The sequence below is a fragment of the Gekko japonicus genome, unplaced genomic scaffold (genome assembly GCF_001447785.1).
Source record: "Gekko japonicus isolate JY-2015 unplaced genomic scaffold, Gekko_japonicus_V1.1 scaffold94, whole genome shotgun sequence".
NCBI classification, from domain to species: domain Eukaryota; kingdom Metazoa; phylum Chordata; class Lepidosauria; order Squamata; family Gekkonidae; genus Gekko; species Gekko japonicus.
In genome coordinates, this window is record NW_015174274.1 from 1,702,848 (window position 1) to 1,713,823 (window position 10,976).

General features: G+C 42.7%; 1 protein-coding gene across 1 annotated transcript in view; it reads left to right on the forward strand.

Annotated features, from left to right (window-relative positions):
- The window catches only part of LOC107120957 (macrophage mannose receptor 1-like), a 67,394-nt gene that overhangs the window by 29,597 nt on the left and 26,821 nt on the right, over window positions 1–10,976 (forward strand). Inside the window, exons 17-20 of the mRNA XM_015423749.1 lie at window positions 1,157–1,224; window positions 3,505–3,605; window positions 8,001–8,143; window positions 9,994–10,108. Of these exons, the coding sequence (XP_015279235.1) occupies window positions 1,157–1,224; window positions 3,505–3,605; window positions 8,001–8,143; window positions 9,994–10,108 (427 nt within the window). The remainder of the gene's footprint in view (window positions 1–1,156; window positions 1,225–3,504; window positions 3,606–8,000; window positions 8,144–9,993; window positions 10,109–10,976) is intronic.

Below are 10,976 nucleotides of genomic sequence, written 5' to 3' on the forward strand. Positions count from 1 at the left end.
ACAAATAACTAGCTGCAAGTGTAATCTCTGTGATCCACATTAAACCTACTCAGTCACAATGATTAAGGAATAGTAGGGGGAGGGGAAGCAGTTGATCCCTTTATCCCTAAGAGCATGCGTGTGTGTGTGTGTGTGTGTGTGTGTGTGTGTGTGTGTTGATGGGGCATAGGACAAACCCTGTGTGTCCATCTTTCCTGTCAATGTATTCTTCTTAGTCTTTCCCCAACCTGACTCCTGCAGACGTTGATGGGAATGATGGTTTCTCCCTACTGAATCAGAAGGCAAACAAAACTACAGTTCCCATCAAACTCAGCAGCCTAGTAAATTAAGAGCATGCATTGGGCAGATGGATAGGTAAACAAGGAAGTGACACTTACCTGTGTGAATTATTTGTGATCAGACCTGAATGCTCCTGTAGATTAACACACTGAGGCTACAGTCCTAAGGACACTAGCCTGGGAGTAAGCCCCACTGAATACACTGTGACGTCCTTCTGAGTAGACCTGCCCAGGTGAAATGGGCAACACTATAGAGAGAACTGCAACCTGAGTAACTGAGTACTCAAAGATCCCTGGGCAGACGTTTGCAACCTATGTTTTCAGAAGGCTGTACCTGTTGTTGTGCCAGGAGTCAATTAATCATGGCTTCTCTCTTTCTCTGCTTCACCCTCTCCTGGAATCTGTTGCAGGCATCACTGTCTTTCCAGGGGAAGGAAAGGTAGCATGACTTTAGCTGCTTCCACTGGCTGCCCAGCTAAGGGCAGGCACTGGGGCTTTTCTCTGACTTGCTTGCTACCTTGAAGGAAATGCCAGGTAAGCACTGGCATCTGCCTGTCCCTCCTCAGCTCCTGGCACAAACAGAGGTGTGGGGGGGGTTGTTGTCACAGCCGCATCAGCTCCCCTGTGCAGTATCTTTTCCTGTACATTATTGCAAATTCTTTCTTACCATGTTTTCTAATAAAGCCTTTTAAGCAATCACAAGCAGGAAGTGTAATTCATGCCATGGTGAATGTTTCTTTCAACTTTCTGTATTTCATAGTAAACAGTATTTGCACTTTGAAGAGAATAACCAAACTGTAATCATGTTGAAAATATCTGAGCATTTTGACTTAAATACTTTGTGCCTTGATAACCATTTCTCTCTTTATATATTTCAGAATGTCTTTCATGCATTTAAGGATAATGTTTACATTGGTTTAACTGTGGGTGTTGATGGAAAGTTCCAGTAAGTGAACAAAAAGTGTAAAAATGTACAAAACAAATTTCTACTTGCACACATTCTACTAAGGATAATTCAATTTATTATGGGTCTATATGACCGAAGTCTTGACCAAAAGAGAATGCAAAAGGGGTAAAATAGGTACATAAAATTGACATAAAATATGACAAGTACATAGTCATAATCAGTAAACTTATAAAACCCAGGCATAGCCCAGAGAATTAAAAAAACCTAACTACACTTGGGGCGGAGCCGACTAACTAAAATCCTCCGAAGATTAAAAATCGGTGTAGGTGTTTGCAAAGATGATAAAGCTTTCAGTGTTTCTTGAGAGCAGCAACCTTAGCCAGGAACCGCGCCACGGTAGCTGTTATCAGTCCATCGGCATTTGAATCAGATAACAATACTGAAAGCACCCACGGTTGCAAGGGAAGATCCATCTTCGTTAGAATAGGAATGATATATATCCCTCTATCTTGAATCCAATGGGGACAGCGAAACATCAGATGGTCTAAAGTTTCAATTTCGCCAGAGTTGCACAAACAGAGGCGATCTGAGTAAGGTAAGCCTCCAAATCTGCCCAGCGTTACCATCGTTGGAAATGCATTTAAACGGGCCAGCATAAAGGCGCAGCGGTGAGATGGAATTGGTAGCGATGAATGAAAATCCAGAAATCTCTCTGGAGGGGGCAACCCCAGAGCCAAAGGAGAACAGGTGTGTCTGGCCCTGGCCACGGTGCTAGCCCAATCCAACTGTTTGAGTTTCTTCAAGGTTTCCTTGAGCTGGGAGGGCAACAGCTCTTCAGTAGGTGAGGAAATCGGAACTCCCAATGTCTTGAGTTTACCCGCAAGAAGGGACAACCAAGGGTTGGATGTCATGTCCTTTAGGATGAGACGAAGAAAACCAGCCTGGGGGTGATGACTTGGGTCAGATAGCTTAAATCTCAACTTGAATGCCCTTTTCCAAGCACGTGCTTCAAGCGAAGATTGAACCAATTCCATACGAAGGACAGTCCCAGCAACACACCGTGGAGTTCCAGTAATTCTCCTAAGGAAGGCATTTAACTGGGAATCCAATTTCTCGTCCATGCCAGCAATCCAGATTTATTTGGTAATAAATGAAAGATTGTTATAAAATGGAACAAGTCTGAAAAGTAACATTCTTTTGGGTAAAAAAACCCAGTTCTGAATGCTTTCAAAGTAACTAGATTCCAGCCGATTTGTGGCTCTAACCAGAAACAGGGTATGATTTCACCTCCAGTCCTAAGTATACTTTTTGTTTCTGAAGGTTGCTGGTCCATACATTGTGAGAATCAGAATTCCTATCTTTATTTGCTTCATGGTAATGGTAGACTGTAACACACTACAGAATCCTTCACATATTGTTCCTTCGCTGAAGGAAGACAGGGAAGAAATATGAAAGCCTGAGGTAACATAGGCAAACTTTGGAACCCGTAAGATGCACTTTATCTGCAAGATACAGCCATGGGTAGGATCAGGCCACAGTACTAGGAAACTAGTACTAACAAAATGCTTTGTGTTGCTTTAAACCCTGGGTTTTTAAAAAAAAAAACGAGCTTGCTTTCTTGTTACTATCTAGAAAGGTACAAAATTCATCTTAGGATCACACTGTGGGTACATCTGGTTTATAAAGAAACCTTTTGGTTCAAGACTGTGCAGTATTTTAGAAAGCTGTATCTTCATAAATGGACCTTCCCTATCCCGAAATAAACACAAACCATGGGAAGAAATCTTTGAAGACCCAGGACCCCTGATGTGCCACAGCCAATGTTCTGGATCTTCGTGGCATTAAGCCATTTTTAGGAAACATGAAATCAAGTTGTCTGTGTAATCTCACTGATGCAAAACTTCCAGGGTGGAAACAGGGCTCATTCCAGATTTGGTGGGAGAGAACTGGCAAAAAGTTTCCAGGGCCCTGAGCAGAGAGTACTCGGGCCCCCTTTACTGCCTACCACCAAGACTCCTGTCTGTGCCTCCCTTCCTGTATCACCTAGCACAATGGTGTTATTTCTGGGTTGTGTGAGAAGTGACACCGCGGTGTCGTACCAATACTTGTTCCCCTCATTTCCCCCCACTGCACTGCTAGATGGAGGTCTCCCACTATAGATGGAGACCTGGCAGCATACCTTAAACCCAACTCTGTCCCCAATAGCATGCTATTAAAAACCTGTACAATTGCCTTCAAATTCAGTGTAAATGTATACATTGTGAAAAAGGACTGACTGCATGATTCCACCTCTAAGTAATGTCATATAATTTTCTTTAGGTGGCTGGATGGAACTCTAGTGACCTATGAAGCCTGGGCCCCCAATGAACCAAATAATGCAAATGAAGAAGAAGACTGTGTGATGATGTATGAGAGAACAGGCAAGTGGAATAACAATATTTTATTGTTTTCAACTCTTAGAACTGTGTAAGGGGGGCAAGAATGAGATGAGAGGTGCAAACTGTGACTACCGATCCAGTGGTGCACAATAACTGCTACATACTGAATTGGTACCCACAGTTACTAACAAATTAGAACCTCTGTTGCACCCATAACTCTATATTGACAACATGGATAAAACCATTTGTCTCTAAATTAGTGCCACTTTAATAACTGAGTGAGTCATGCTTCCTTCCATGTTCAGAATGATGGGCAAATTTGTATCAAAGAAAGAAAAGAAGACTGCTGCTTTGGAGCATTCCATCTCTTCCTCCACCTTGCAGTATCCTAGCTGAGATCTTTCAAAGCAGAAAAAATAAACTGGAGTTTCTTTGTGGCACCTTAAAGACTCACAACATTTCATTCAAGCATATGCTTTGGTGGAGTACAGCCTACTTCTCCTGATACTCTGAGTGAGGATCCACTCATAACATCTGAAGAAGTGAGTTTCCATCAGTATTCCCTCTAAGCTGAGTTAGTGTGAGCTAGCTCACTGTTTTTTAGCCTCTGGATCATACATTTTTGTCTTAGCTCCGCAATGATGGCTCTAGAGCAAACTAATTTATGCAGCAGCCAAACAGCTGGCGCACAACTTTAATGCCAGAAGCTTAAAAAAGTAGAATTTTTGCTCACAAAACCCCACAGCTTAGAGGGAGCATTTTCCTTATATATAAATTTATGCTGGGATAAAATTTTGTTAGTGTTTAAGGTGCCATAAGACTCCTATTTATCATTGCCATAACAGACTAACATGGCTATCCCTCTAAAATTATTTCCATTCAAGGCAGCAGATACTCAGGACAAAACTCGTAATAGTGCAATGTAGTTATTTATATAAACTTGAAAAGTACTGGAAGCGGAGGCTCAGCATAGTGATTTCAGCAAGTGTTTATTCGTTACATCGGGAACTGATGATAAAAACTGGCCTGCATATGACCCACTATAGCAGAAAGGACTGAGCATGACTAATGGAAGCCTTGGAATGACCATACGAAACTGTGTGAATGCCAGCCTAGTCCCACAATTGAGTGCTATTCCCTTGCTCTGGCACGGTTCAATCAGACCTGGCAACCCTATGTAGGAGGGCAGCATTCAAAAAGGTGACTCCGCCATCTACAGTCTGAAATTCATTTTGCACATGTGAAGAACCAGTCTGATTGAACCGTGCCAGAGCAAGGGAATAGCACTCACTTGTGGGACTAGGCCGGCATTCACACAGTTTCGTATTGGAACCAGGCTGCCAACAAAATGCTGCACAGCTGCTCTGTAGAGGTGGCAACCCAGCTTAAAGAAGATGCTGAATATAAGCTTTGACAAGCAAATAAAATGACTGGAGAATAAAAGAGACGACACTCATTAAATGCAAGTTGTTGAATGGGAGGATTTACTTCTGAGGAAGCTTAGAATCGAAACGAAGACACAAGCCGGAAGCTTCGTTAATATAACTATATCGTAATTCTCTTCTTATATGTAATCTTTGGTAAATTTATGTATGTAGCACTTTTATAAATTGTTTTCACATTGTACAAAAATTTATATTTGCATAATTACGTTTCCCCGGTTGATTCTGTAATTTTGATCACTCGCAACTGGGAGGTCTCTCTGTATTTATCTGCTTATGGTGTCCTCATCATGCCAATGCTGGGGAGGGGATGCCCCTGGACTGTGTGAAATATCTGTGTTTCTTGGGTGTGATGCTTTCATGATTGGCATGAGCAAGCAGTTTTAAGATTAGAGTATGGAATGAGAGAATAAAAATGCATTGTAGTATTGCACAACTTATATTACCATGACCAGGGCTATTTTTGGGGCGGAACGCAGCAGAACAGTGTTCTGGCTGGCTTCCAAGCCTGCCCCCCCACCTTTCCCTCAGCAAAAGTCCTGCTCCGCTCACCCAACCAGCACCTTCCACCTTCACAATTCCCCACAGGGCCTTTTTAAGCTGCACAGCTTCTCCACAGCTTGGCTCCACCCAGCCGAATGAACTCCATTTGCACGTTATGCAATCCCGAGCTGGAGAGGGGGAAGTTTGGGAGCTGCTGCAGGAGGAGAGTGGCCTAGCCTGTTGGTCCCTGGATGCGCTGGAGGTGGCCTGGGGCTTGCTGCACCTCTTGCTCGCTGTTGCCCTCCTGGCCTTTGGCCTTTATTGCCGCGAAGACGATGCCGTCACCCACGCTGCCTTCCTGCTTGGCAGCGCTGGCATCTACACAATAGCACTGCCGGTGTTTACCTGCATGGCTGTCAGATGGGGCTCAGGTGCTGGGCACGTTCTGTGAGCTCTGCACCCCCATCACCTTCCTTGAGTGCAGCTTCAATGAGCTCTTTGTGGGCTGTGCCGGCTACCTATGTGCCACCCTGGTGCTGAGGCAGAAGCTGGGCATGGAGGTAGCCATGCCACAACCCACCCATCCCATCTGCCTTTCCTCCTTTCCCTTGAATTTAGCTGCAGCCAGTCATGGTAGTTTTGTGTGTTTAGCTTAGGCTGCAGTCTTAAAGACGCTTTCTGAGGCTGCGTGTAAACCCCACTGAATAACATGGGACTGTTTCTCAATGAACCTGTTTAGGATTGCTCCCTTAAGCTTTTTTGCTGCTGTAGATGAGGATTCTTCCCACCTGCCCCTCTGCGTCTATTTGTCTTCTCCTTAAGGGGACAATGGGGTCTCAAGTGTGTGTCGGGGGAGGGGAACTGAACTGGCGTCCCTGACTTAAAGGTTTGCTCAGTTGCAGCTCCTTTCCCCCGCTCCTTCCAAGTAGATTCTGGTCATTTTTCTGGTTGGTTCCAGATCTGTACACTTCTAGTGCATCATTTATTGACTGTCTCATTTTATGGATTGCATTGACTCACTTTGCGTAATCTGCCTTGCATCCCTGGGAGAAAGGTGGACTATAAATAACATACATTAAGTATTTTTTCCCCCTATGGAGTTGCTGGGAGGAACAGCAATTAGGGGAGGCTTTGCCTTTTGTGCCTTTGCTTGTGGGCTATGTAGGGCATGTGGTTGGCCATTGTGGGAAGTGGAATAGTGGGATAGTGGAAGAGATGACCCTTTGGCCTAATCCAGCATGGTTGTTTTGTTTCTCATCTTTATATGGACTCTGCCCTCCCCTCTGCATGTTGCCTCAGTCTAATGCAGTTCAGGAGCATGTGTGTAGCTGACATAAAAAGTCATATATTCTCTCTCACACACACACAACACAATATTCTCCAGCTTTACCCGTCTGGTTGACAGAATGCTTGTCTTCTTGTTATGATTACAATTAAAGTTACAATTTGAAAGTTAGATTTGCACATAACCTTGAAATATATATAGATCAGTAGTGCCTAAATATGTGTCTGTTTGAGAGTGAATTGTTTTCTCAGGGAAACTGTATACAAAACTCCCATAACTTGTGTTTCAGAACTATAAAGATTATTTTCTTTACAGAAATTCAGCAATGAAAGTTTCACCTCCCAGCTCCTAAAGGTGCAGGAATCCTAACAGAAAAAATGTCAACTCTGTAATCTGAAAGCAAAGGGAATGCTCATCAAAAAATGTAGTTACCAAATGGACAGAAAGAGTTCCATACCAACACTGTAAACTGGGAGCTGCAAAATGGCCTGTCTTGCTATTTCAGCTGCAAATACTATACCCAGGGAAAATATTTATATATGTAGGCATAGGGTGTGTAATACATATAATTGACAAACAATTCACAATAGTATTGAGCAAATATGAAATACACAAGCAGTTCAGTGTTGTGTGTTTTTTCACATTCAAACTTAGCATGTATGATTTACATAAAACTGTAATTAAATCTTTCCAATCTCACTCTCATAAAACAGAAGTTTTTATTTGTTGAACCATTATTTTATTAGTTGAACAGGAAATCAAATATTAAGCAAGATATCAAAATGCATATTTATACACTATTACCCATGGCCACACTTGTATCTCTCACAGACCAGAAGGATTCTTTCTTTCTTTCTTTCTTTCTTTCTTTCTTTCTTTCTTTCTTTCTTTCTTTCTTTCTTTCTTTCTTTCTTTCTTTCTTTCTTTCTTTCTAGATCTGCATGTGTGTGTCCCCTTCCATAGCTAGCAATTCAAAAGAGTTCAGTGGCACCTTTAAGACTAAGGTTTATTCAGGTACAAGCTCCCCCTCCTCTATGAAGGCAGATCTGTGACCACACTTCTGGTAACATGGGTGTGGCCTAATATTCTAATGAGTTCCTGCTGGGCTTTTTCTACAAAAAGAGCCCTGAGTCCATGACAGTTCTCGATTAAGTCTTTCTTTGTAAACTGCTGGTATATTGAAAGTGATATCACTTTACCAGTTAATCCCATATCTTCTCTATTCAGGTTTATGGAAAGATATATCCTGTAGTGCAGAGAAGAGATTCATCTGTGAAAGGCACAACAGTTCCGTCCGTTCAACCATTGCTCCCACATCACCTGCACCTCAAGGAGGCTGTGATGAAGGCTGGCTTTTGTTTAATAACAAGGTAACAAACAAATCTCAAACATATCACTATATTGTACTAAAAAACAAAATAAAAATGAAAGAGTCAATCCAAGAACCATAATTTCTAAAAAGTGTTTTAGCATTTTAAAATAAAAATTAGTATCTTCATAGTTTAACTTATATGCTTCTAGTCCCAAAATGTTTTGAAATAACCTTCAATAAAAATCTACAGCATTTTTTCCTTATAAAAATTCTTATTATTTTATAATCTTTAAAATAAATAGGAAGGATATAGAACCATCATAATATATAAAGATGCTAAACAGACAATTATGCAGACCAAAGGCAGCTTACAATAAAAGTTGTGTTAAACTGACATTGCCACACAGTCTCATATGTAAGATGCCTCTGGTGGGCAAAAATCCTTTCGGGTCCTTTCAGTGCTGGGCTGAAAACCTGGCCCTCCTCCGCCCCAGTCCAGACCACTCTCTGCCTTGACAGCAACCAATAAGTGCTCTTTAACCACTTTTGTTTACATTTTTATTTCAAAAAGAAATAAAGATCACTGCAAAATTGTGAAATAGTTAAATTATTGTGACCCTCTGAGAACATGGGCTACTCCACTAACTATGGGTAGAGTACATCAAACCAAGATTTGAAACCATGAAGTTGGTTAATTAATTAATTGTGCTTATATCCCACCAAGCGCCACTTTCTGGCCCAGACTATGAAGTAAAGCCATTTTAGAGCAGTTCCCTATATCCCTACATCAGCAACATGATTGGTCAATAGATCATAATTGACCATTTTGAACGCTGCTATCAAGTCTAAGAGCAACAGCAGCACTGACCCGCCCTGATCCAGGTGTCTGCAGAGGTCATCCATGAGGGTGACCAATATGGTCTACATCCCATGGCCAAGGCAGAAGCTGGACTGGAAGGGGTACAGGATGGAAGCATCATCCAAGAAGGCCTGGAGCTGCTCAGGCACTGCTCTCTCAAACACCTTACCCAGAAATGGCAAATTCAAAACCAAGCAGTAGTTAACAAGGACCACAGGGTCCAATGATAGCTTTTTCAAGAGTGGATGCACTACTGCCTCCTTTGGCCCTACTGTGAATATCTCTGAAGACAGGGACAAGTAAATAATATATCCCAGGGTAGCTCAAACACTGTCCCTGCAGGCCTGGACCAACCACAATGGGCACGGGTCCAGGGGGCAAGTCGTAGACCTCACAGCTACTAGAATCCTGTCAACTTCTTCCTGGGAGAGCAGGTTGAATTGGTCCAAAACCAAGTCAGAAGACAGACAAGAGGTTTCCAGTTCCCTTACTATGTCAACTGTGGCCGGGAGGTCCTGGCGGAGTGCCAAGACTTTTTCTGCAAAATAGCTTGCAAATGCCTCACAGCCAATAGCTAATTCCCTATCACTTTACTTGCCTTGTGGCAAGGTAGTTAAAGACCAAATTGTTCTAAATAATTGGTCCAGGTGACAGCTTGCAGATGCAATGGAGGCTGCAAAGAAATCCTTCTTAGCTGTCTTCACTGCCATCTCATAGGCTTTCATAAACATCCTATAAGATGTTCTTGTAGCTTAATCACAATGGACTAACTGTGGTGTCACTTGATGTATCCTGGCTTAACCCTCGCTTGTTCCCCAGTGCAGGGATGCAGACCAGTATGTGAGTGTGGGGGGTGGGGTGGGGGAGACAGAAGGCAGTATAACCAGTATTTATTGAAGCAAAATAGGATTTGCTAGATTCACAAACAAACCATATTAAAACATTTTTTTCCTTTATGTCTGAATTGAACCATAGTTTTACTACCTGACCTTGTGTATTTTCCTAAATCATTTCATGACTGATGAAATTTTTGAGGGTTTTTTTTTCAGTGCTTCCAAATATTTGGTTTTAATGAAGAAGACAGAAAAAACTGGAGTGCTGCACGTACCGCTTGTAAAACCCTAGGTGGAAACCTGGCAACTATACCTAGCAAAGCTGTTCAAGGTGTGATCACTTTGTTAATACATATAGACTTCAGGGGGGGGGGTTTTTTCCGGGCCCTTGATTTTAGGGAGAGAAAAAGACAGCTGTTCATTTGATTTTAATGTGTGTTGGATCTGGGTTGTATGTGGTGGGGTGTGGCCCAGAAGGAATCTTTATCTGGAAGGCCCTGGTAGCGCTCAACAGCCTAGAATATTTATTTATATATTTAGCATATTTTATCTCAATTTTCTCTCCAATGGGGACCCAATGTGACTTACAAAAAAACTTAATATGATTTAAATAAAGAGTTAAACAGAATGCAGTGTAAAAAAATTAAGCAAGAAACAAAGGGTACTCAAAGCATCCTGGGCTGGACTGGAATCCACCATCAGGCCACAGACTGCAAACCGTAGACTAAGAACTAAGGGCCAAGAGTGCCCAGGCTCCATCCCCAAACCTCCAGGAGTTTCTCAACCTGGACCTGGCAACCCTACCCCCCACTGCTGGCCAGGGGGACCTGGCAACCCTATTCTTACCTTTAAGGCCCTATATAGCTCGAGGTCAGGGTACTTGTAGGACTACTGCCTTCTACATTGTCCAGCCTGCCCACTAAGGTCCTCTTCAGAGCCAGTTTGGTGTAGTAGTTAAGTGCGCGGACTCTAATCTGGGAGAACCGGGTTTGATTCCCCACTCCTCCACTTGCACCTGGCTGGATGACCTTGGGCAAGCCATAGTTCTGATAAGAGCTGTTCTTGAAAAAGAGCCATTTCTGTCAAGAGCTCTCTCAGCCCTGCCTGCCTCCCAGGGTGTCTGTTGTGGGGAGGGGAAGTGGAAGGAGTTTGTAAGCTGCTCTGAGACTCCCTTGGGTAGTGAAGGGCAGGGTATAAAT